Genomic DNA, 27,791 nt, shown 5'->3' on the forward strand with positions numbered 1-27,791 from the left:
TGGGAAATTTTCCTCTGATTTCACTTAAGTAACGTTAATGATCGATTACAAAGATGAATGTCCTCAAGGTTACGCAATCGATGAACAGATCATAGACCTTTTTGCACGCGTCGTATAAATTTCGCTAAAGAATAATTGGAGATAATAAATGTAAATAATTAAAGTAACGAGGTGTCAGTTTTGATGTAGCCAACAATCTTGTTGATATTGGCCCATTAGTGCAGCGAAACAGGACCTAATTCTTAAATGCGCATTGTAATATCAACAGGTAATGATATTTACAATTCAGAAGATGCTTTATTGCATCAGAGTCATGTATGTGCAAGTGCAAAGAAATGATGCGCAGTTGGTATTATATTACTAGTAAATTTATGTGGTTGAATTCAGCCTCGATCGCGGCTTGAGTTGCGTCTGAGCATCGCGTGTGTCGCGCTTTCTGCCCGCGAAGTCCCATACTTTTGTTACCAATCGTCCAAGAGTTTACGATCGAATCAAATTATGAAACGCATCGGCTTTTTTCTTAATGAGGTTTTCGAACATCTGTTGCGTCTATTGCGTGTGATGCAAATGTGGAGCTGCCTTAACAGGTGTTATAAATTAGATTAGGATGAGAATGAATAAGATTATATGATAAATGGTAAATAATTAACTTAATTAAAAATAAATTAATAGTTTAAAAAACACTATAAAACACGCTTTTATAAATGCACGTAAAAGCCAAAAATAAATTATGGATCGTTCAAGTTGTCTCTATTTGTGAGCTGAAGTTTAAAAACTATGTGCTTTTAATTATAATATTTGATTGTAAAAGCGTGGGGCGCTGGAACAGGAAAGACTTTTTGTATAACCACAGAATATATAAGTATAACTTGCTGATAAATCAAATTATGCTATGTTACGGGAAGGAGGTTACACAGATTGACGCGCTAACTGGAGTTGCAGCATGACTAGTAGGTTCTACATTAAACAGTCAAATCAATTAAAAGTCAGTGTTCAAAGTAGGTACCAGTTTGTCGAACTCAGACAAAATATGCGCTAGTAGCGAGGAGAGTCGACAGTCACCGACACTTAGAACGCCGCTTTTTTCCGGTAATCAAAGTACAAAAGGGGAAAGTGTCTACAGTGACAGGATGCAGAGTTCTTGTTCGTGGACGAGATATCTTTGGTTCTCTTTGGTAACCCTTAGGCGGCATATGTAAACGTTATGTTCTTATGCAACTTCATTCGCCAGGAAGTTCGAATTAGTATTTGTTTACAAGAAAGTCTTTCCTGTTCCAGCGCCCCACGCTTTTACAATCAAATATTATAATTAAAAGCACATAGTTTTTAAACTTCAGCTCACAAATAGAGACAACTTGAACGATCCATAATTTATTTTTGGCTTTTACGTGCATTTATAAAAGCGTGTTTTATAGTGTTTTTTAAACTATTAATTTATTTTATACTTTTTAGTCATTAATAATGAAATAAATTACCTTTTAACATTTATACATAAAATTATTTCAAGTAGGCGGATTTTACATGCCATTTGTGGCTTAACGTGTACTTATTGCTAATTGCTACTTAAATATAACTAGCGGCTACCTTCTTATTACGGTATTATCATAAAAATGTTTATACCTAGTAAGTTATCCGTAAAAGATAGACAATATAGACATGTGCCATCGCGGACTTTTTGAAGACATTAGAGAGACATACTTTCGCCATACATTGTTTTGAAGCTCTCAGCTAGTGGGATTTTGTTTGACTCGATTAGAAAATATTGTCACATTTCAACTAATTCAAACAAAATTTAAGTATTTCTTTTTTGCCGAGCCCCCCTTTTCGTTACTCTTAAGGGTAACAAGAAAACACTAACCCAACTTATCTTAAATACTACGTTGATCTTTCTTTCATGCGGGGGGCTTCGCCCCGAGCCCCTTTGTTTGCTCTTAAAGGTCACAAGAAAACCCTAACCCAACTTATTTTAAATACTACGTTGATCTTTCTTTTATGCGGGGGCTTCGCCCCCGAGCCCCCCTTTGTTTGCTCTTAAAGGTCACAAGAAAACGCTAACCCAACTTATTTTAAATACTACGTTAATCTTTCTTTTATGCTGGGGGCTTCGCCCCTCGAGCCCCCCTTTTCGTTACTCTTAAGGATCACAAGAAAACCCTAACCCAACTTATTTTAAATACTACGTTGATCTTTCTTTCATGCGGGGGGCTTCGCCCCCCGAGCCCCCCTTTTCGTTACTCTTAAGGATCACAAGAAAACCCTAACCCAACTTATTTTAAATACTACGTTGATCTTTCTTTAATGCGGGGGCTTCGCCCCCGAGCCCCCTTTGTTTGCTCTTAAAGGTCAAAAGAAAACGCTAACCCAACTTATTTAAAATACAACGTTGATCTTTCTTTCATGCGGGGGCTTCGCCCCCGAGCCCCCTTTGTTTGCTCTTAAAGGTCACAAGAAAACGCTAACCCAACTTATTTTAAAAACAACGTTGATCTTTCTTTTATGCGGGGGCCTTCGCCCCCCGAGCCCCCCTTTGTTTGCTCTTAAAGGTCACAAGAAAACGCTAACCCAACTTATCTTAAATACTACGTTGATCTTTCTTTCATGCGGGGGCTTCGCCCCCCGAGCCCCCCTTTGTTTGCTCTTAAAGGTCACAAGAAAACGCTAACCCAACTTATTTTAAATACTACGTTAATCTTTCTTTTATGTGGGGGCTTCGCCCCCGAGCCCCCTTTGTTTACTCTTAAAGGTCACAAGAAAACGCTAACCCAACTTATCTTAAATACTACGTTGATCTTTCTTTCATGCGGGGGGCTTCGCCCTCCGAGCCCCCCTTTTCTTTACTCTTAAGGAACACAAGAAAACCCTAAACCAACTTATTTTAAATACAACGTTGATCTTTCTTTCATGCGGGGGCTTCGCCCCCGAGCCCCCTTTGTTTGCTCTTAAATGTCACAAGAAAACGCTAACCCAACTTATCTTAAATACTACGTTGATCTTTCTTTCATGCGGGGGCTTCGCCCCCCGAGCCCCCCTTTGTTTGCTCTTAAGGATCACAAGAAAACCCTAAACCAACTTATTTTAAATACAACGTTGATCTTTCTTTTATGCGGGGGCTTCGCCCCCCGAGCCCCCCTTTGTTTGCTCTTAAAGGTCACAAGAAAACGCTAACCCAACTTATTTTAAATACTACGTTAATCTTTCTTTTATGCTGGGGGCTTCGCCCCTCGAGCCCCCCTTTTCGTTACTCTTAAGGATCACAAGAAAACCCTAACCCAACTTATTTTAAATACTACGTTGATCTTTCTTTCATGCGGGGGCTTCGCCCCCGAGCCCCCTTTTCGTTACTCTTAAGGATCACAAGAAAACCCTAACCCAACTTATTTTAAATACTACGTTGATCTTTCTTTAATGCGGGGGCTTCGCCCCGAGCCCCCTTTGTTTGCTCTTAAAGGTCAAAAGAAAACGCTAACCCAACTTATTTAAAATACAACGTTGATCTTTCTTTCATGCGGGGGGCTTCGCCCCCGAGCCCCCTTTGTTTGCTCTTAAAGGTCACAAGAAAACGCTAACCCAACTTATTTTAAAAACAACGTTGATCTTTCTTTTATGCGGGGGGCTTCGCCCCCGAGCCCCCTTTGTTTGCTCTTAAAGGTCACAAGAAAACGCTAACCCAACTTATCTTAAATACTACGTTGATCTTTCTTTCATGCGGGGCTTCGCCCCCGAGCCCCCCTTTGTTTGCTCTTAAAGGTCACAAGAAAACGCTAACCCAACTTATTTTAAATACTACGTTAATCTTTCTTTTATGTGGGGGCTTCGCCCCCGAGCCCCCCTTTGTTTACTCTTAAAGGTCACAAGAAAACGCTAACCCAACTTATCTTAAATACTACGTTGATCTTTCTTTCATGCGGGGGGCTTCGCCCTCCGAGCCCCCCTTTTCTTTACTCTTAAGGAACACAAGAAAACCCTAAACCAACTTATTTTAAATACAACGTTGATCTTTCTTTCATGCGGGGGCTTCGCCCCCCGAGCCCCCCTTTGTTTGCTCTTAAATGTCACAAGAAAACGCTAACCCAACTTATCTTAAATACTACGTTGATCTTTCTTTCATGCGGGGGGCTTCGCCCCCGAGCCCCCCTTTGTTTGCTCTTAAGGATCACAAGAAAACCCTAAACCAACTTATTTTAAATACAACGTTGATCTTTCTTTCATGCGGGGCTTCGCCCCCGAGCCCCCTTTGTTTGCTCTTAAATGTCACAAGAAAACGCTAACCCAACTTATCTTAAATACTACGTTGATCTTTCTTTCATGCGGGGGGCTTCGCCCCCCGAGCCCCCCTTTGTTTGCTCTTAAAGGTCACAAGAAAACGCTAACCCAACTTATTCTAAATACAACTTTGATCTTTCTTTCATGCGGGGGCTTCGCCCCCGAGCCCCTTTGTTTGCTCTTAAAGGTCACAAGAAAACGCTAACCCAACTTATCTTAACTACTACGTTGATCTTTCTTTCATGCGGGGGCTTCGCCCCCGAGCCCCCCTTTGTTTGCTCTTAAAGGTCACAAGAAAACGCTAACCCAACTTATTCTAAATACTACGTTGATCTTTCTTTCATGCGGGGGGCTTCGCCCTCCGAGCCCCCCTTTGTTTGCTCTTAAAGGTCACAAGAAAACGCTAACCCAACTTATTCTAAATACTACGTTGATCTTTCTTTCATGCGGGGGCCTTTTCTTTACTCTTAAGGATCACAAGAAAACCTTAACCCAACTTATTTTAAATACAACGTTGATCTTTCTTTTATGCGGGGGGCTTCGCCCCACCGAGCCCCCCTTTGTTTGCTCTGAAAGGTCACAAGAAAACACTAACCCAACTTATTTTAAATACTACGTTAATCTTTCTTTTATGCGGGGGGCGAAGCCCCCCGAGCCCCCCTTTGTTTACTCTTAAAGGTCACAAGAAAACCCTAAACCAACTTATTTTAAATACAACGTTGATCTTTCTTTCATGCGGGGGCTTCGCCCCCCGAGCCCCCCTTTGTTTGCTCTTAAATGTCACAAGAAAACGCTAACCCAACTTACCTTAAATACTACGTTGATCTTTCTTTCATGCGGGGGGCTTCGCCCCCCGAGCCCCCCTTTGTTTGCTCTTAAAGGTCACAAGAAAACGCTAACCCAACTTATTCTAAATACAACGTTGATCTTTCTTTCATGCGGGGGGCTTCGCCCCCCGAGCCCCCCTTTGTTTGCTCTTAAAGGTCACAAGAAAACGCTAACCCAACTTATCTTAACTACTACGTTGATCTTTCTTTCATGCGGGGGCTTCGCCCCCGAGCCCCCTTTGTTTGCTCTTAAAGGTCACAAGAAAACGCTAACCCAACTTATTATAAATACTACGTTGATCTTTCTTTCATGCGGGGGCTTCGCCCCGAGCCCCCCTTTGTTTGCTCTTAAAGGTCACAAGAAAACGCTAACCCAACTTATTCTAAATACTACGTTGATCTTTCTTTCATGCGGGGGCCTTTTCTTTACTCTTAAGGATCACAAGAAAACCTTAACCCAACTTATTTTAAATACAACGTTGATCTTTCTTTTTTGCGGGGGCTTCGCCCCCCGAGCCCCCCTTTGTTTGCTCTGAAAGGTCAGAAGAAAACGCTAACCCAACTTATTTTAAATACTACGTTAATCTTTCTTTTATGCGGGGGGCTTCGCCCCCCGAGCCCCCCTTTGTTTACTCTTAAAGGTCACAAGAAAACGCTAACCCAACTTATCTTAAATACTACGTTGATCTTTCTTTCATGCGGGGGGCTTCGCCCCCCGAGCCCCCCTTTTCTTTACTCTTAAGGATCACAAGAAAACGCTAACCCAACTTATTATAAATACTACGTTGATCTTTCTTTCATGCGGGGGGCTTCGCCCCCCGAGCCCCCCTTTGTTTGCTCTTAAAGGTCACAAGAAAACGCTAACCCAACTTATTCTAAATACTACGTTGATCTTTCTTTCATGCGGGGGCCTTTTCTTTACTCTTAAGGATCACAAGAAAAACCTTAACCCAACTTATTTTAAATACAACGTTGATCTTTCTTTTATGCGGGGGGCTTCGCCCCCGAGCCCCCCTTTGTTTGCTCTGAAAGGTCACAAGAAAACGCTAACCCAACTTATTTTAAATACTACGTTAATCTTTCTTTTATGCGGGGGCTTCGCCCCCCGAGCCCCCCTTTGTTTGCTCTGAAAGGTCACAAGAAAACGCTAACCCAACTTATTTTAAATACTACGTTGATCTTTCTTTCATGCTTCCCCCCTCGAGCCCCCCCCCCCCTTTTTTTTCTGTTCTTATCTTCCGGCACCATCATCAGGCCTTGAAACCTAATCGTAGTCATAGTTCATTACAAGACTTTTCTAAGAAGCCCAAAAACAGCTATGATACGATGTTCCATCATGTAGTTCCAGTTCATATCTTCCATCTCCATCATCAGACCTTGAATTCTAATCGTAGTCAAAGTTCATTACAAGACTTTTCTAAGAAGCCCAAAAACAGCTATGATACTATGTTCTATCATGTAGTTCCAGTTCATATCTTCCGGCTCCATCATCAGACCTTGAAACCTAATCGTAGTCAAAGTTCATTACAAGACTTTTCTAAGAAGCCCAAAAACAGCTATGATACGATGTTCCATCATGTAGTTCCAGCTCATATCTTCCGGCTCCATCATCAGACCTTGAAACCTAATTGTAGTCAAAGTTCATTACAAGACTTTCCTAAGAAGCCCAAAAACAGCTATGATACGATGTTCCATGATGTAGTTCCAGTTCATATCTTCCGGCTCCATCATCAGACCTTGAAACCTAATAGTAGTCAAAGTTCATTACAAGACTTTTCTAAGAAACCCAAAAACAGCTATGATACGATGTTCCATCATGTAGTTCCAGTTCATATCTTTCGGCTTCATCATCAGACCTTGAAACCTAATTGTAGTCAAAGTTCATTACAAGACTTTTCTAAGAAACCCAAAAACGGCTATGATACGAGGTTCCATCATGTAGTTCCAGTTCATATCTTCCGACTCCATCATCAGATCAGCTCAACAGTACCATATTATTGTATTGTCATCGGAACTACATATAGCTGCCAATTTTCATTACGCTACGACTCCTGGAAGATGGTTAAATTAGCCTCCGCAGATTCCATTACATACATAGTTACATACACGACGACCTAATAAAAGCGTGTTAATAAAGGAGTTCAGTACTTTGCGTGATTTCAACTTAAGAACTTTGTAATTTGATTACAAACCTCATAGACTTCTTCTATAAAGAAATAAAAGAAAGTTCCCAATTAAAAATCGAAAAATTGGCCTTTGTCTTACGAGGTTACCTAAATACTTATTTACTAGCAATGTGCAAATTTTGTAAGTGACATATATACCTACCATTAAGTAATAAGTAAGTAATGTTCTACGCTCTAAAAGAGGGGCATTGTTTATGTTGAATAAAAGTGCAGAAAGTGATGCGTTTTCAAGCTAGACCATTTTATGTCATATAAATAGGACATTGCATATTGTGATAAAATAATCCTCCACTAGTCTTTATGGCAAATATTTTAATATTCGGACATTTTCTTATGTGACTGTTTTTTCTTATTTTAAATATTTAAATACATACGATAATTGCTTCTTTTTACACTTTATCAACGAAGCTTTAGTAAGACACTAACATGATAACTATTATAAGTATATTAATTAACCGGGTCACTCACATATGAAAATATTACTCGACACGTATTGTTCTAGACGAGAAAGAGAATAACTTTCAATGAAAACTCTTAGTAACTGAAAATAATAACTCTTCGTAATTGTTTAAAAATAATGAAATCATTTCTTAATGAAACTATTGAAATTATCATTAGTTTTTGCGAAGAACAGTCAGAAACTGCTTCACTATTATTGCTCTCATATGTTAACTCACCAACCGTATTCATTCAAATGCATAATGAATGGATTTCAATACCAAAAAGATGATCAAAACCAGTTTCCGCTCTCGATCTGCATATCGGGCCGTCCCGCGCCTTATCGCGACATTTATATAAATATGATGAAAATCTCCAAAACCGCACACACAAGCTCAGCTTGTTGTAGAAGACACAACAATTTTGGGTGGCCAGCGATTAGCTAATCGACATGGCTACTTTTGTAAGTATCAAAATAAACAAGATCAACAAAGTTTGATAGAATAGCAAAATGGAATGGAAATAACAAATTTATTATTTTGTTTTCAGAAGTATATGGCTATGTTAGCCATCCTAGTAGGCAGCTGCTATGCAGGAGGAGGGTGGCACAGTCATAGTTCCGGTTCAGGATACCACTACCCACCTGGAAACTCGTATAGCAGTGGACTCTCTGCTCCCGCACCGTTGCCCGCCACCTCGAGCTTCTCACCGAGCAGCTTCCCCGCTGGATCTCTACCCTCAGCTACATATTCCGGCTCGAGTGGATCCATTGGACATATCAGCCACAGTCTGGGATCGAGCCATCTTGGATCCAGTGGCCTGGGTAACATCGGTTCAAGCGGCCTTGGCGGGTCATCCATCATCGGAGGTTCTGGCCTTGGAGGATCTTCCTACACCGGATCACTCGGCAGTGGTAGTTTCGGATCTTTTGGAGGAGGCAGCCTAGGTAGCTCCATCCCATCCGGTATTGGAGGTTCCATTGGATCTGGAATTGATAGCTCTCTCGGATCAGGTATTGGATCAGGAATCGGAGGTAGCTCGTTGGGAGCACCCCTCGGTGGCTCTTTCAGTGCACCTGCTCTTGACTCTGGAATCGGTTCAAACTATGCTCCACTCGCTCCATCTCTGCCTCTGCCCGCAACTGGATCTCTATCAAACGCAGGTGCAGTTGACGGAGCCGCTCCCACCGTTCCTGGCGGTGAGCCTCCACCACCCGGACCTAAGGCTCCAGTCATCACAAGTATTCACGGACTGGCTAATGGCAATGGGGCCCCGACCCAATACCGTGTCAGGGAGGAACCTTACCAAGTCTTCAGGGAACAAATCCACCGAGTGCCCCAGCCAGTACCAGTGCCCGTGCCGCAAACTGTACAGGTTCCAGTCCCACAGCCCTACCCCGTGCAAGTACCAGTGTATAAGGACGTTCCAGTACCTGTTGTAAAGATCCAGCAGGTCAAGGTTGACAAGCCAGTACCCTACCCAGTCGAAAAGATTGTCCGAGTTCCAGTAGAGAAGGTAGTAGAGGTTCCTGTGGAGCGTCGTGTTCCTATTGAAAAAATAGTGAAAGTGCCAGTAGTTAAGCTGATCAAGGTGCCTTACCACGTGGTAAAGAAGTACCCTGTTCCTGTGTTCAAGACCGTGCACCACAAAGCGGTGCCAGTGGAGCACCATCACTCGCACGGCTGGCATGGTCAGTCTCATGCTCACGCCCACTATGACATTCATGACCACGGTGACCTTCACGACCATCACGACCATCACGACATTCATGACGATTACCACGACCATCACGACATCCACGATCACGGACACGATCTGCACGACCACGGCAGCCTCGGACTCGACCAAGGAATTGACCACCATCACCATCATGGCTGGAACTAAGATAGAAAATATCGAATCTCATTTGTTTTCAGAGGTCTCTCCATAGCATGAAGACTGAAGTTTAAAGAACCTCATTTTTTGTTTTACATCTTTTGTAAATATTCATATCATTGCAACGTTAGCTCATCGGGGCTGCACTCTAGGGTGATAACTAAGTCATTAATTAGGATAATACAAAGTTTTTTTGTAAATATTTAGTAATATAAGGGATATATTACTGTAATACAAAAAATATCCAAAGACATCCTAGTATTATTTGCCATACACCTTGCACCTAAAGCATTGAACAATAATTATGATTCTAAACCAACATAATACATATAAATCTATGTTTATTACTGTTAGTAGTATATCAGAAAAATATAAAACAAAATTAGTATTTTTAGTACACGATGTTAAATGTGGCTTTTAAATACAGAAGAAGGTTGCTTACGTTAAGTTCAATAAGAACTTTAACATCTGAAATCCTAACAGACCAATGTCTTCCCAATACATACATACGAGTATATTTCAGATAAAGCATGAAGACCCTTTAAGCATGGTACGCCACAAATATGCCAGTATCCAACTGATGGTAGCCGACTAGCCTTACTTATATTAAAAACGTTCTAACTAGGCAATGCAATAAAACAAAATTTAGGTATAAACAGAAATGCTTGTAACACAATTTTTTACTTTCGAGGTGAACATGAACTCCCCGGACGTACCCTATGAGCCGTAAGGGAAAAGGGAAAAATAAAAGGGTCCTATTTTTTGTTTATACCTCGGAACAGTCGGTATCTGCTAATCCTAGTGATATGACGGTTATACAAGAACAAAAGCTGATTATATTTGGCACAAGTTTTTGATATTTTGTATGACTTTCGAGATGTCCGCTCTTGCTAGTTTATTTGGGGGTCTCAACTTTATGTTGATATATACATCAGTGAAACAGTTTTCGTATAGATCGTGCATGCACTATTCAAAAATAGAAGAAGATGGGATGAAAACCAAGCCCGCGTCTTCACTACTAGTATAGTCAGCAAATAAAAGCCGATGAGACAGCGTACCAAAAGTATCTGACATCCTTAAAAAACTTTTTTTTATTTATCTACATAAATCTGTAGTTAGGCTAGTTAAGCTTCGGGTTGGAAGGTCAGGTGGCAGTCGCTTCAGAGTTTACGCCAAATCTTAGGATTATTAGTGAAAGCGGACCCCTATCTCTCATGAGCCGAAGCAAGTGCCGATATAACGCAAGGATGATGATGATGATCTACGTAAATCTGTAGAGTTCGCAGATAGAAGTATAATATTCTATATACCTAATAGAGATACACAAACACATCTTTTTTTGTTTGCGGTTCCTGAATCCCAAACTAAAGAAAAAAATTCCCTAGTTGGACAATGTTATTTACAAGTACATTAATACTCATACGAGCAAAATACAGATACCCTTTAGTTTACACAAATACCACTAGGTACATATATTCGTACACCGTACTACATAATGAAAAAAAAATAAACACAATTAAAAACCCCTGTTAACAAAGATACAGTCTCACCTCTGAGATCACAACTTAAACAAATACTCTACTCTACTTGAAATAAATCTGACAATCTTTCAAAATTACTTACAGTGTTTCTACTATGTAATTCTGAATAAGAATTTTGATTTCACGAATTGAATTGTTCAACCGTTAAACAAGAAAGCAAATATTGAAAAGCATTTGAGATAAGATATGATGAGGAAGGGCTAAGTCGTAAAATTTTATATCACTACACTGCTTGTTCACAGATCGGCAATGTACCACCAATGTACTCGTATTGCTCTGGGCAATATTTTAACTTTTCTTGTTTAGATTGTTAAAGTTTGATTTGAATATTGCACGACTTTGTCTTAAGGCGAAATTTATGGTCTTTCTCTTTACAGAGCACAATATATGTACCTTTGAAAATGCTGACAGATATCGGAAAAACAGTGTTTGGATTTAATCTACTTTTATCCTTTCCTCGTCCGCTTCTTGCATATTTGTAGCAAAAAGAAATGAAAAGCTGAACAAGAAAGTAGAGTAGGTTTTATTTTTTTGCCCACACAAACTATATATACTGTATACTATACTATATCATTGGAAAGTTAACTACAGGATGGCCCAAAAATACGTTGACAAACGTTTGTATAATTACTTTTCTGTCCTTACACGAATGATTGTCTTACAAATTAAAATGTGAACCCTTAATAATTTTTGACCGAATAAATCGAATCGTCTTCAAAATATCCTCCTTTGGCTTTGAAGTACAAACGCAAATATTGGAACAGCCAAAAATTATCGATATTTCACCTCTAGTGTGACTTTCGTCTGACTTATTGCACTTATAAATTGTAGAATACCCTAATTTTTGTAATCAATAAACGGTCTAGGGTTTTAAGATTGATTACAAACTATATTTATAGTTTTAAGTAAGGTGCATTTTCGTAAGTATGAAAGTATCGACTTATGAATCTGGAAAAAATGTTTTACATGATTGGTCTACATTACAAACCTTGCGAAATATCCATGCTAATGCTGTTGAAATATCCACGGTGGGTTAGAAATATGCAAATATAGCCGCCAAAAAATATTTTCGGTAACTGACGATATTTTGGTTTATTACAACATTATTTCCCCATTCTTTGTCAACGTAATTTTGGGCCACCCTAAAAAGCTCATTCTCGTAATAATTACGAAACAATCTAAAACGGAAGAAATCTCCGGCAAACTCGGTCAATCCGACGTTTACGCCGATGGCATAAATACCTAATGCCGGTGAAAACTAAAAAATAAGAATTATACTAACAAAGTAGGCCTATTAATAAACGAGTGACAACTATTACATAATGGCTTCGAATCGGTGGGCCTTATGGTGTGACGCAATGGTTTTTCACGCTATATATCAAAAGTGTAGTATTTTGCGGAGGTCAAATGGAAAATGGTACAGTCGTCAATAATATCGATCGATTTAAATTAGGTGTAGCGTAAACCAGTTGTGCTGTGCACTTTTCATGTTTCAGATATTTACCATATTTAATTACTTTTATTCTATGATACCTAAACTAATATTTGATAAACTAGTATGTTCATAGCTGCTAATGCTGCTATTTTCATTTTCTTGTAATTAGTGAATACCAAAATCAAGTAATGAGCATAATCATAATCTTTACATAATTATTTCACATACATAGCGCGTCGAATCTTCCCCTTGAAGCAAACAGGCGCAATCAGATTTGATTAAGATGCATATTATATTTCATGATATTTCAATTTCAATTGTGATATGATATATTTTGGGGAAAATATACCTAGCCAGCATTATGGGCACCATTTCGCAAGAGACAGGTTTGGCGAACTTGTTGTTGTATTTGCCTGAAATTGCTATTACTAATCAATTAATCATATACATTGTATTTTTTTATGCAATAAATTAGTGTTTGGTTTTTGCCACAAAATTCTAATATACTATACATTATGTTGAATGTACATTTCAAAACTAAAACTGTTTAACTATGCAATCTGATTATGATTCATTTATATGCGTTATAAACGCAAAATATTCATATGTTGATATATTTTTGTAGGCCCATTATAGTTTTATGACGATAACGAAACATCTAATGAATTGATAAGTTTCAGAAGTAAAGGAGATAAAAACATATCGGCCAAATGTGTGTCACGCATAATAAAGGGTTCCATCTCTTTAAATAGTACATAAAGCTGTAAAAGCAATCAAAAGGGCGTACCTTTGCGGCACGTATGTCGTTTTGATAATATCGGCTTATGAAACTCTTTATTGACTTTAGCAAAAACATTCGAAATAATTCGTGAAAGTTCACAACAGTCAAACGAAATTACCTGAAATAACAATTAAATTAAATTGAGAGCAAATTTTGATTTTTATGTCTTAACTTTTGGATCTAACCTATGTATTTATATGACGACCGGTCTGACGCAGCCCTGCCTGCAAAGCCGCGGTCCTGGGTTCGAATCCCGGTAAGGGTATTTATTTGTATGATAAACACAGATACTTGTTTCTGAGTCATGGATGTTTTCTATCTATATACGTACCTATGTAATTATGAATATCGTCGCCTAGCACCCATACTCATAGTACAAGCTTTGCTTAATTTGGGGCTAGGTTGATCTGTGTACGGTGTCCCCCAATATTTATTTATTTATTTATATGCCTTTCAGCTACAATTACATGTTTTACTTCCATACTAAAACATATTAAGTATATAATTTACTCAATATGTTTATATGTTGTGTGTTTGTGTTGTTCAGTAAAATAATTATGGAGGCTATATATGTATTAGGTATATAAAAGGCTCCATGAATGAATCATTGCTTTTTTACAAGTTTTTATTCAACTTGTCTTGTTGGTATGTTAGTTTGGGTCAAAACGTAGAAGCAAAATTTGACCCACTACCCGATTTCCGATTGAGCTGCCATTTTGCACACATATGTAAATCACGTGACAATGCAATATTATGGTATCATGGAGCTTATCTGATGATGGAGCAGAAAGGTGGTCATAGGAACTCTGTTATGAAACGTCGTAACCCCATCGAAGAAGGGGTTTTTAGAAACGTCTCGGAGAACAGTAGGTGACTGTTGAAAGAAAGGTACAGTCAGCGATAAAAGCTTGTGCCAAAAATTTAATTTTTGCAAAAAAACTCATTTTTTTATTTAGGTAGATATACTTTGAGTAGTTTGAGTGCTATCTTCCTCATAGTGTTCTGCCGGTGAAAAGTGACCCTAATGAGGATGCGGAGGGTCGGCCACGCGCATGTCACACTGATGGAGTCGCAAGTGTCCATAAGTTATGGAGACTGTTTACCACCAGGCGAGCCGTTTACTTGGATACAATTGCTTACAGTTTCTTAGTATAATGGCTCATATGGACAAAAACTATAACATACTATATAAAACTATATGTAAAGGTTACAATTTTGCTATTATTGCTATTGAACCCTATGAACGTGCAAAATATCAAACGTGCCCAATGTCCTGCTATATTTCTTTGTGAGATCATGGTATCTAGGTACCATGAGTTTATGACGTTTCAGAATTGGTCACGGATGACAGCGTCACGGAAAATGTATGTACATACCTAAGTATTTTTATGTTCTGACAAGTTCTGATAAGTAACTAACAAACAAAAGATAGTAACAAAGAAAAGATGGCGCGATGACCTCGATGCATTTTGCAGTGACTGGTCGAAGCAGGCGGCAAATCGTAATGGGTGGCGGAAGAAAGGGGGGCCTTTGCCCAGCAGTAGGACACAAACAGACTAGAAAAAAAAAGTAACTGAACTGGTCACTTTTCCATAAAATGAATGTCCTTTTTCGAGATGTATATGCTGTCGAGTAACGTATGAAGAGCCCGTGGTAGCCAAGCTGAGTCTTGGTTCTACGGTTACAATCAATGCGTTGATGTCTTTTATATACGAACATACAAAACCTCATTTGTTTAATTTTTCTGAATTCCTCAATTCCCTGTCAAATGATTCCTATTCATACCTATTATTTTAACTGCTCTGCAATGCTAATCTTCAGAAAAAGCACTTAAATACAGGACGTGATTTTGCTGATGAAGCTGGCATAATTTTACCATAAACAACAGAACAAAAGAAACCAATTGCAGTATCTTTCATCAAAAACATCGAAAACTCTGACACAATTTCAAAAAATATATTTTTAAAACCATTTAAAATATTACCATTTTCTTACACAAATCGGTTTATTTAAATGTCAGCAGATTTCCACGACATTTAATTTTATTACGAAAAACTATATTAGCGATTTAAAGCAAATTAGATATTCCGAAAACTTCCACTCCCTTGAATGCAGATGACTTCGTTGACCGACCTGCAGTCTGCCACAAGATTAAATCAAGTCACTTGCATAACCTCAGAAAACCTGTGACCCTATTGAAAACAGATTCACCTACTTACGAGTATGAACAATCGACACCAGAAATATGTATACAGTTTTCGCCTTATTCCAAAGGCATAAAAGTTACCACATGTTTATCTTCGGCCGGACATAGTTCGCCCGCCAACAGATATGACGTATTGAACGCAACGATATCCGACCAATTAATTTATTCATAGATGTCGCATCACCGCCAAGAACTTCTTGTGTTGTATAAATATGAGGACAGTTGCGTTATCGCATCACAAACCACCGAAACTTAGAAGAGACAACAACAGCTTATTTTTTTAGGCTGGCTTTTATAGCGTTTAGCTAAAAGCCATGGCGTTTATAGTAAGTTGATAATAATATGAAATTTTAAAAATGTCATCTCTAGAATTTGCTAATTGAAGCCCAATCACAAGTTAAAGTCACTTTACCTAATGCGTATTTTTTCTATTCCAGGTTAGGATTCTCTTCTACACAGCATTAGTATATGTATGTCGAGGCGAGGCACCGCATCGACATGACTCATACACGGCATCGGCCCTGTCCGCCCCATCGGCTTCCTATGGACCACCGTCCACATCCTATGGCCCTCCTTCGACGTCATATGGCACTCCATATTCTTCAGGCAGTTTAAATTTGGCACAGAACCTGCCACCAGCGCCACAGCCCGTTTACGGCCCGCCCGCTGATCAGGAAGGCAGCCTCATCCTCGACGAGACCCGCCCTCCGGCGGCTCCAGCGCCACCAGTGTCGAGCGGATCTCTCAATCTCGGCCAGCCTCGCGTCATCGGAACGACAGTGCAAGTGGGCCAACCCGTCGCTTCAGCGTCGAGATACGAGCTCCAGTCTGTCGTGCAAAACGTCATCCGTCGCGTCCCGATCGAAGTAGTGCGTCACGTTCAAATTGCGGTCCCGCAACCCGTGCCCGTGCCCGTTCGTCAGGAAGTCAGAGTGCCAGTGCCCCAGCCCTACCCAGTCCAGGTTGAAGTCCCCAGACAAGTGCCGTACAACGTGTACCAAACGCAAAACGTCGAGGTAGAGAGGCGAGTACCTTATGAAGTTGTGAGACAAGTGCCCGTTGAAGTGATCAGGAAAGTGCCAGTGCCGGTCGACAGGCCCTACGAAGTGATCAGGAAGGTCCATGTCCCGATCGAGAAACACGTCCATGTCCCAGTGGCCATCTGGAAGCCGTACCACATCCATATCATCAAACACGTCACCCACTACCAAAAGAAGAAGTGCTGCGGTTGGTGAAAACTACAACCATAGGATGTAATAGTCGTGATCATACCAAATAGTCAATAGTCCTGTAAATAATAGTATTAAGATGTACATATACGTAATAAAAGATACCTTACACAATTGTTTCATAGTTTTCGTTTGTAACAAGTTTCCGTCAGTTAAAATATAATAAAGCAGTAACATAATCACAAATACCTAATAATCACAAAATGTGAGTAGTATGTACCTATTACATACGGCATTGAGAACGGGGGTATAATATTTAGTAAATATATGGGCATTTTCAGAATTTGGGACACCCCAATTAGCGTTAGTTGTTAACAAAAATTAACTCGATTCAGTCGAGTCAGTTTTGTGACGAGATTAAGCATAAAATCTGTCTAAAAATTTACTTCTTACACATTCTGAACGTAGATTATTGCTTAAAGTTTATGTTATTATTATTAACAAAAAAAACAATATTTTTATAGAAATTTCATGCTTAATTATCGTCACAAAACTGACAGTGAGTTAACTTTTGTCAACAACTTACGCTAATTGGGGGGTGCCAAGTTCTGAAAATGCTCATATATAAAGCAAAAACAATTCTCACTAAATAATATCTAATCATATGTAGGTATCATCCAAGCAAAAGGTCCCAATTTGTTGTAGTGCTTTGACAAGTTACTCGACTCGGTCTAGACTAGACAAATATTACTATTTATTTAGAACACAAGTTATCTAAAAGAAAAACAACGAGTTTCTTTTGCTACTATCCTCCTGATAGTATTGTGGGAACCAAGGGATTTCATATTATAGATTTCAAACAATTCAAATAGCCGAAAATAGTTCATACTTAAGTCACCCTATTTATAGCATGTACCTACCTATGAACAAATATACATACATACATACATACATAATCACGCCTGTATCCCATAAAGGGGTAGGCAGAGCACACGAACTACTAAATTTCAGTGCCACTCTTGGCAAAAAGGGTTTGAAAGAAATCCACAATTTGGCCAGCCTTTCACCTACGCCACAATTTAATCCATATCCCACAGTCGACTTCTACGACACCTACGGGGAGAAAGGGGATAGAGAAATTATTAGTAGTGATTTGCAATCTGTGACTCGCAAAACCACTGCCATCCAACATTTTCAACGTTTTTAGTTAATGAGTCCTAACACTGTATCTTAATTTTAATTCCAAAAAATCAAAAATCTAAATAATTTATTTAGCAAATAGGCCACAGGGGCACTTTTACACGTCACATATACCTACATATTTAGAAAATATTTAAAATTGAATTGAAATTACAATTGATACTATACTAATTCTAAGTTCTAACTAAAGTATAACTCTACTACAATTAATTAGAGATGTAGAAGGTCTCTAAATGTCGAATCAAAACCAAGAACTACTCTAAATATAAAAGTACAAATACAAAAAAGTCTAAAATTACTTTAGAGGTGCAAATGACTCTAAATGTCACAACTAAAGATAAAATGTATACTTAATCTAATTCTCCTTAGAGATGTATATGGTCTCCAAGAGTTAAAATCATATATTTAAAATATTCACTACAAGAAAGGAAACAAACGAGAACCGAACAAAGTGTCCTAATTTAATATAAATCAGAATTAAAGTTACTTAGTTATAATAGCCCCCAGTAAGCTTAAACAGACCAGTCTTCCTTGTATATTAGGTTAACATTTAAATTAATTTTTAATACAGTTGCTCAAAAAGTGCCCGTTTTTTGGCTGTTTAGCGTGCGAGAAGTTGTATTTTACGAACTAGTGCGTAAAAAGTATACGTTCCATTTTACGACTACTTACCGAGCTGTTTTCATATTAGTCTAGTTTACTAAGACATAATAAAACTATAAACATACTATTAAGTGATTAATATTTAAAACGTTAATATTTAATACGTAATTGTTTACTTTTAGTCATACTAAACATAATTTATAAAATGGTTTATACTTTGAAAAATCGGTCATAATGAGTCGTGTAAACAGAACATGATTGGAACGAAACGCGCCTTCTACTGTCAAAGTAGAGGCGTCTACCATGTTTTAACTTAATGCACGTTCAAAATCCTCAATATGTTACACGATTTGTCATAATTATTTTACGTTATTTGCAATACGTCGGGGCATAAATGAATCGATTAAATTAAAATGTAGTTGTACATTAAACAATCGTCCGAAATCGTAAATGTTTATGTTTTTATGGCACCCAATGAAATAAATTATGTTAGATGAAAAGCAAACTCGAAAAATTAAATATGCACGCAAGTTTAAAAGCTTCAAAAATACGCCTTTGAATTGTCAAATAATCCGTCAATGTCCATGGGAAAATTGTTAGTTCGGATTGTTTTATTTCGTTGTAGTAGTGTTTTTTCGCAACTGTATTAAAAAACGTCGTTCGTCACACGTGCGAGAATGTCACATACTTCTCGCACTTATAACGAAATGTACTATTTCACCACACCAACTGGTGAAGGCTTACTTTGCTATTCGAAAACACAAGAGTGCAAAGTAATTTCATACAAATTTTAACTTGATATCTTGAGCTGGCTGGTAGAAATTACCGGGTGCGTATCGATCGATATAATTTTTTTTGATATATTTTTAGTCCTTATAACGATAATTTGATATAATTATTGAATCATATAACAACAAATAATATACTAACAAATTGTATAATGATCATTTCTTCGAATAACATGTATTATAATATACTTTGAGTATAATGCTTATTTCCGATAATAAATAAATTGTATAGTATAACACAAATTCTTTCTAAAGCACAGTTAGAATAAAAAAAATTGTACAATTAATTAGATCTATCATTTACCAGAAAAGTAGATTAGGTTAGAACTGTGACCTCTACACACAATGCGCTGCTACCAGAAAAATAGGTTAGGTTAGGTTAGAACTGTGACCCTTAAACATAATTATGTACTGTTATCAGAAAAGTATGTTAGGTTAGGTTAGGGTCTCCAAGAGGCTAATTGCTAAAAAGTGTCCTAAAATTATAGGGCAAAAACTTTACAACAAACTGCCAAAAGTAATAAAAACTGAGACCAACTTCAACACTTTCCGTCGCAAAGTAAAACAGCTACTACTTGACAAGACACTTTATAGCATAAAAGAATACCTAAATAATACATATTAATGTGCCTAGCCATGTTCGTGACTTCCAATTAAGTATTAGTAAATTATATATGTATGTTAAATGTCTATATTAGTAAGTTATAATTCTTAGTAAATGTGAACCTAACTAAAAAAAAAAAATGGTTATATACCTACTTGTAAGATTGTTAGCTTTTAATGCGAACCTAGTGTACCTGCCTTGACGATCTCTTTATGTGTGCATGTTTTTGTTAGTTTCTAATTAAAAATATGTATGGATTTTGAGAAATAAATAAATCTGAATCTGAATCTGAGGAGGAAGCCCGCCCGTTTGGAGGAAGGCCGCCTGAAGGAGGATAATCTCAAATGACCTAGGTAAACTATGTCATGCCGAAAAATTAGCTCAGCTCCTGTCCTGTAGCTGAACACAGAATTGGTAAGTTTTATATGTTTTTCAGGACAATTTTTTTCTTCACTGCAATATTTAGCCACCGCTAAGCCATTTCTGACTAAACAGCAGGTAGCAAAACCCTACATTGAGCATAGACCGACACGCTTTTAACTGATTTTTCCTTTATACAGACTGTATTAATTTTTTAAGTCTCTGATAGAGGTTCACTGATTTCAGGTTTTAGAAGAAGAAAAAAAACTTGGCTTTTGATTTATTTACGTTAGATTATTTAACGGAGCTGCAGCTGTCCTTATTATTCGCTACGAACGCGCCTTTGATTATTTCTTATATCTGAAAAGAGGCTAAACTAATATGTCCTCTTAAAGAATGACTGCACTTTTAATATTTTTGATTTTACTGACTGATCAGTACAGTCTTATGAGAAATGTTGTTATGGCACTGAATCCATGCACAGGAAATGAGAGCTGTCTTTCAGCCTCTTTAAAACGGCCTACACTAAATGGGGGCGACAGCTGGCGCCACGTGTTATATCATCAAAGATTTAATGAGTGGAAAATAAGCTTTGCCTCTTCGTCGTTATACCAGTATGTTAAGTATTATTATTTAATCAGTCCCACATCCAAGGGCCCCGGATTTCCCCTTAGGCCCACATCAGGCCCGGGCCTAGGGGCCTAGGCAGCCCAGCAATGGTTTTGCGATAGAAAAGAGAGTTTTGAAACTCCAAGTACTTTTACTAATCGCCTAGGGGATAGTCTTCAATCAGAGCGTTCTTTGTCCGGCATATTTTGATTCAGTTACCTACATTACATACATTATATGTACCTCTATATACATTGAAAATTAAATAAATGCTTGTAAAAATAGCGCCCGAAAGTCTATACTCTAATAACCCTTTTTGCAAAATGAAGAGTTTTGCCAATATTTTAGACTAATATAACGTCAGTGCGGGCAAGACCGGCATAGTTTATTTGAAATAAAGTTTGAGTGGATAAAACTCTATAATTAATGTAGTCTGGCGTAATGCGCATGGTCCTATGAGATAGCAAATATTATATTTTACAAAGATTTTATAATATTTTGGTGAAATAAGGTACTTTTAAGTCATAAAAATCACATTTTATAAGGCTCGGCGGGTTGACCGTCCTCCCGCGATGAGTACAGAAAGACCGTCTAGTGCTTGTTGTCGCGTAATTTCATATGAGACTAGGTTCCAAAATCATGATCATTGTTATTTTACGCAATAACAGGGCAGAATGTGCTAGATAATTAATAAACTAATGTTAAAATTTTGAACATATAAGCATTTTTCTATTTATAAGGCAAGACCGGCATATGTCCCGTAGATGGGGTTCATAACCTTTTCTTTTCAGGTCCAGATATTGCATAATACTGTTTTTCCAACGAACACCTGCGATACAATTTAGTCACGACATTACAAGCTCATATAAATCCAAATACTTATCTGTTTTTGAAACTTTTTTATTAAGCAAAGGTAATAGGATATTAAGATGTCGTGAATTGGTTTGGTAACATTTATTAGCAATGCTTGGTTTTTCTATAGTTACTACCAGAGTTACCACCTACTTGAGCTACCACCCCCGAAAACCTATTGACGACACCCATGACGACTTTTTGTCAAAGTGACAGCCAGCAATGTCAATTAACGGTCAGGTACCCGTAAAATAGTCGGTCAAAAGTGTCAAAACCGTTTTAAAGGGTACCCATACGGTCCCTGTTGGGTAATGCTGATTATAAAAATAATAACCAACTTGAAACCCAACTCTCTTTTGAAATATTAGTCGCCGCATGTTTCACAATCTAAATATACTTAAACAATAATAATAAAAAACGGTTAGAGCTTACGATAATTCTACCAACTTAAATATGATGATGAATAATGCAGTGTAGGCTTACTTCTGTTAACCTCTTATCATTCTTCACAATAATGTCACATATATTTTATTTTTACTTAATACTTTCGAATGATTTTAGTAACACCATACGAATCATTATCAAAACTGTATTTCGAAGTTAAAATCAAAAACGGTACAACTATCATAAGCCAAAAACGTACCTATATATTGATATGGTTTACACTCGACTTATTTCCAATAAAGCCTAAAAAAGGTTGGCAACTCCTTGTTTATCATATGCCGGTCTTGCCTTTCTCTTTTATGCCGGACTTTCTGACTAGGCACAATTTCTAAGTTACATATTTCAGAACATAAAACTAGAAATTGAGCGCGTTTTGAGTAGAATAATAGTACTAGTCAGAAATAACGGTTATTAAATCACTGCGTTACATACATGATATACAAATATTCCGGCTGCTTCTATTTTATTTTATTTTTTTGCGGAACCATGTTGAACTCGATGTTCGAGTTCTAAACGAGAAACAAGTTTATTGTTAACTAGTGTTCGTCCTAGGGATATGTATTGAAGACCAATGGATTAAGGATGAAAAACTGCTATACCTCCAGAGGTGTGAGAGGTGTAAATATATAAACAAAAAAGTTATAGTCAATAGAAGGTCTTTCCGGGTAGACGGTCTTGCCCACACTGACCTTAGCGAACTTAATTATATGCAATTAGATTTTTGGGTTATAAATATTAACTCAGTTTTAATTATTCATTTAGTTAACCCTCATCAATATTAAGTAGAATTTTGAGAAGTGGGAAATGATGTCAACTAATGAAAATTGCGTCATAAACGCATTTATTACACATATTATATAAAATCTATGAAGAGATATGCTGGGAACATGCTCGTATCGATAGTTATCGATAAAATACCATATCGAATATTATTAGAATGAGCCCCGTGTGAATGATGAAGAAGTAACGAAAAAAGTTGATTATTATTCTTGTGGACATCTTTCATTGGCTTACTGTATTGTATTCTAAAATGTTAAGCATTTGTTTGTTTGTATCGCTGTTGATGCCCCAAATATATATAAAATAAAAATAAAAATATTTTAAACAACAACCATGTTATAAAAACAAACAAGTACCTAATGTAGGTTAGTACACTAAGTTACAAGACCTCTGACTTATTCAAGAAATTGCCCTTAATGATTTAACACATTTTATTGGTGCTTTTTTTTAACTGTGATGAATAAATGGTAAACTCGTTAAGAAAAGGTAAGGGTAACTTCCCCACTACAAGAGAGTCAAAGCAATGAAATAATTAAAATTCCTTACAGACTTTGAAACATTTTTCAATACATATTTTGGTAATCAATTTGATAATCAAACTTTATTAACAGTTGTTTATAAATCTCTTCTCCAACATCACTTTTTCAGTATCGTGCCAGCATAGCAGACTCGTACCTAAATAAACACAATCAATGTTAATTACTGAAATAGAGTGTAGTGTTAAACTTATATTATAAGTACCATATAGGATCTCATTGATTTGTCATGTGACCAATTAGTTTTATATGCAATCAAAATATTTTTTTATCGGGTCATTGTAAGACTTTTACGAATTATTGTATCTTTATTATTCCTGCTAACATTGTGGTCCAATTCAATTTGACGTTAAAAATTACCATAAACAGTCGATTTAATTTCATCAACTAGTTTTATCGACACGATCGCAACACTAACTCAAATGGAGAGCTAGTTACGATTCTGATACTGTTTTCGAATACACAAGCGGTGTATAAAATTTGTTGTTTTGGCTTACTTCCGACAGACGATCGGCCGCGCCCCGACCATCAGGATCATCCGCGCTCCAGCCATGGACATCTCCGTGAGTATCCTTACGAACAAAAAGTTGATTAAAAATTGAAGTCTATTAGGAAACCTAGGGGGTATAGGCTTTTAGCAAAAACTGAATAACGGACAAGTTAATGAACCTTCTGAGGGTATCGATATAGGTATAGATCTAATGGAGACTTTTAAATTTAGGCATAAATGTTAATGACCTACTGGAGATTACACGATGGATAGCTAAATTGGTACTTACGAATAAAATGTGTTCTAATTTTCTATTCCAATATCTGATATTGTCGGGTAGGTAATAATAGCTACCTACTTACTTATGATTATGTGGTACTACATGAAGTACTAGACAACATTTTTGGTTTTATAATATTAGGCCATTCCATTGACTAAGGCAGATGCAGGTACTCGTATGAATAATATAATGTAGGTACCTATGCCAACAGATTACACGATAGATAGCTAAATTGCTACGATTATGTGTTCTAATTATCTATTCCAACATCTGATATTGTTGGGTAGGTGACAATAGCTAGCTACTAACTTATGATTATGTCGTACTTCATGAAAGACGACAACATTTTTGGTTTTATAATATTAGGTCATATCCAATGCCTCTTAATAAATTCTAATCATTTGGTGCCCATTCTAAAATAGTTAAGTATGTGTATGAAAATTTTCAGATCCAATTGATCCTGTCAATATTATGCCTCGGAGCAGTCCAGGCCAATGCTCAAGACAAGGGGCCTCAAACATTCAAGGCTTCACAGCCAGAATATGCTCAGAGATACAAAGAAGTGATCATGTACCTAACTCCTTCTCAGATTAAGAATTATGAGGCAGGACAAGGTCTTCCACAAATGAATTATGAACAGCAGGCTCATCTACATGCCCAGTATCAGCAAGAACAAATCGCACAACCTGCGCCTGCGTTTATATATACACAACCGAAACCAACGTCAGGAATACCAATTAATGAAGAAGATGGACAAATTATTCAAAGCACCCTTGATATTTTAGAAGCCAATAAAATGCAGTTTCATCTAGTGCAGCAAAATAATCCTAATATTGAAATAACGAAAGCTGAAGAAGATCATTATTCAGACATCCGACCTATCGTCGAGCCAAATGCTGAAAATGAAGAACAGATTAAAATCCAGCTTCTGCAGAATCAACAACAAGAGCAACAACAACAACAACATCAGCAACAACATCAGCGACAACAACAGCAACTGCTACAAAAACAACAAGAACACCAGCAACAGCAGCAACAACAAGAACAAAAACACTTATTAGAACAGGCTAAGAAACAACAGGAGCAGATTGCAAAAAGCTACGCTTATATTAATTTCATCTCCAACCAGAAGCCAGATAATCTACAAAAAATTCAGATATTCCACCCTGAACCTCACTCTGTAAATTTTAATGAAGAAATAAGACAACAGAAAGAAAGGAACATAGAAATTCAGCAAGATCCTTTACTGCGTCAGAAATTCAAGCTTATTCCTTATGAATACATCGCGGAGCAAAATATTCAACAGAAAGTACGAGATGACCTTATTAAGCAGGGTCAAAAGCAACTCCAGCAGCAACTATTTGTACCTGCTGAAGAACCTTGGCGTCCTATCATAAACCCCCAAAAGGAATATCAACAACAATATGCTCCTCAGTTCACTATTCCTACTAAGAACATCGATCTTGAGAAGATAATTCAAGAAATTCAATTAGAGAGAGAAGCAGCAAAAATTCACGCTGAAAATATTGCCAAATCACCTCCTGTTGTTATTCATAAAGACATTAGCATAATCAAACGGCGCCCTGTTCATGTAATCAAGCACGTAAATATTCCATACCCAGCGCCATTTTTCGTACCCATCCCGAAACCCGTAGAAGTTAAGGTACCTCAACCTTACGCGGTACCAGTAGAAATCGTCAGACATATTCCTGTACCAGTAGTGAAGACTGAAGCAGTGGAAGTGGCAAAACCCGTGCCATATGAAGTGGAGAAACATGTACCAGAAATAGTTGAGAAAAAAGTCTTCGTTCCTGTTGATAAACCATACACCGTAGAACGTATTGTTCCTGTTGAAGTTAGGAAAGAGATTCCCTTTGCAATTCCTGTCCACAAACCGGAGAAGCTCACACTTATACGGCATGTCTGGAAACACTAATTTATAGGTTAGCTAGTTTATAAGTTGACTATTTTCTTGAGGCTGATTGAATAAAAGACTTAAAATATTTCTTGCATTTATTTCCCTTACCTGTGAAGTTTCTGACGCCTACGAAGAAACTAGCAGAACCCATGATCACGCAGTTTACGCCGTATGATTTCTCTAGGCACTTAATGTCTGCTTATAACCATACATCGGGGTTTTGGGAGCGGGAATGATTTACGCTAGCCCAAAAAGGGTGAAAACGATGAACAACAGACATTACTATAACATTTCTAGCCAGACATTTGGAGCCAGATACATAGATTAATCTATATTTCAGTAATTCAAGTTACTATAAACAGAGTTATAAATACACAAATTCATTCCCGCTCCCAAAACCCCGATGTATGCTTATAACATCTTAGGAATCCATGAATTATTCAAGGCACATGCCAGAGTTACAATACACGATATATTTTATTTTTCTGACACCATCACTATTAACCGAGCAGTATCGTGTTTATTTGGGAACATTACATACAGTTAAATACTCGTTTACATTTATCAACATCACATTACTCGTAACGTAACCATAATTCACAGGCACACAGTATACCTATCAATCAACTGTCATAACAAAATACCGGACCAGTACATACACAGATAACCACTTTTTCAGGTATTTACCTCCATTCATCCTCCTTCCGTTCGATTGAATTGCTAAGCAGGCTAAATACATTCAGTTTAGTAGTCTATTATGTTATGTAGAAAGTTCGGATTGCTAACAGCATACAAAATGGGTACAAGGAACTCAAGGAGATCACTCAAAATAAACATTTGGCTCAGTCGGTAGTGACCCTGCCTGCTGAGCCGCGGTCCCAGGTTCGAATCCCGGTAAGGGCATTTATTTGTGTGATGAGCACAGATATTTGTTCCTGAGTCATGGATGTTTTCTATGTATACCTATAAGTATGTATTTATCTATTTAAGTATGTATATGATACATATTTAAGTATGTATAAGATATACGACACATGGTTTTGAAAATTTGTATTCTTTTAAAAATGTAACTAAGTAATTAGCTTTTAATTTCTATTTTAAGATGCATGCCTTTTATCTTTTGTTTTATCTACCATGTATGTTGTGGGAATGAATAAAGTTCTTATCTATCTATCTATCTATCTATATCGTCGCTTAGCACCCATAGTACTTAGTTTGGGGCTAAGTTGATCTGTGTAAGGTGTCCCCCAATATTTATTTATTTATTTATTTAAGATGTGTATTAGTCGCATATTGCGCAAATAGGTCGAGACATAAAAAAATACCCAGATTATGAGTGCAATAATTTTCAATTTTACTTATCTTACAATTGTGTATGGTATTCATAAGCTTGATACTAGTTGATACGATTCCTTTTTAAATATTGGCAGGTTGAGTCAAGGAGTGGTTGAGTGGCGCTGATTTTCACAAATACATGTAGATAATCTTATGTAGGTAAGCGGTGGTGGCCTAGCGGTAAGAGCGTGCGACTTACGATCCGGAGGTCGCTGGTTCGAACCCGGGCTCGTACCAATAAGTTTGATATTTGCCAGTCGCTTTTCGGCGA

General features: G+C 37.6%; 3 protein-coding genes across 3 annotated transcripts; all 3 read left to right on the top strand.

The window, feature by feature from the left end:
• Nucleotides 1-8,046: 8,046 nt before the first annotated feature.
• On the top strand, nucleotides 8,047-9,840 carry LOC125235269 (regulator of gene activity-like). Its single transcript, XM_048141773.1, has 2 exons — nucleotides 8,047-8,177; nucleotides 8,264-9,840. The coding sequence occupies exons 1-2, from the start codon at nucleotides 8,166-8,168 to the stop codon at nucleotides 9,596-9,598; spliced, it is 1,347 nt and encodes a 448-aa protein (XP_047997730.1). The 5' UTR covers nucleotides 8,047-8,165; the 3' UTR covers nucleotides 9,599-9,840.
• Nucleotides 9,841-15,774: 5,934 nt separating this feature from the next.
• LOC125235374 (pollen-specific leucine-rich repeat extensin-like protein 2) lies at nucleotides 15,775-16,897 on the top strand. Its single transcript, XM_048141925.1, has 2 exons — nucleotides 15,775-15,878; nucleotides 15,990-16,897. The coding sequence occupies exons 1-2, from the start codon at nucleotides 15,867-15,869 to the stop codon at nucleotides 16,785-16,787; spliced, it is 810 nt and encodes a 269-aa protein (XP_047997882.1). The 5' UTR covers nucleotides 15,775-15,866; the 3' UTR covers nucleotides 16,788-16,897.
• A 7,091-nt stretch (nucleotides 16,898-23,988) lies between these two features.
• Nucleotides 23,989-26,271, top strand: LOC125235318 (putative mediator of RNA polymerase II transcription subunit 12). Its single transcript, XM_048141856.1, has 2 exons — nucleotides 23,989-24,060; nucleotides 24,716-26,271. Exons 1-2 carry the CDS (start codon nucleotides 24,049-24,051, stop codon nucleotides 26,201-26,203), a joined length of 1,500 nt encoding a protein of 499 aa, XP_047997813.1. The 5' UTR covers nucleotides 23,989-24,048; the 3' UTR covers nucleotides 26,204-26,271.
• Nucleotides 26,272-27,791: the final 1,520 nt, after the last annotated feature.

This window comes from Leguminivora glycinivorella, chromosome 17 (assembly GCF_023078275.1).
Source record: "Leguminivora glycinivorella isolate SPB_JAAS2020 chromosome 17, LegGlyc_1.1, whole genome shotgun sequence".
Taxonomy (NCBI): Eukaryota; Metazoa; Arthropoda; class Insecta; order Lepidoptera; family Tortricidae; genus Leguminivora; species Leguminivora glycinivorella.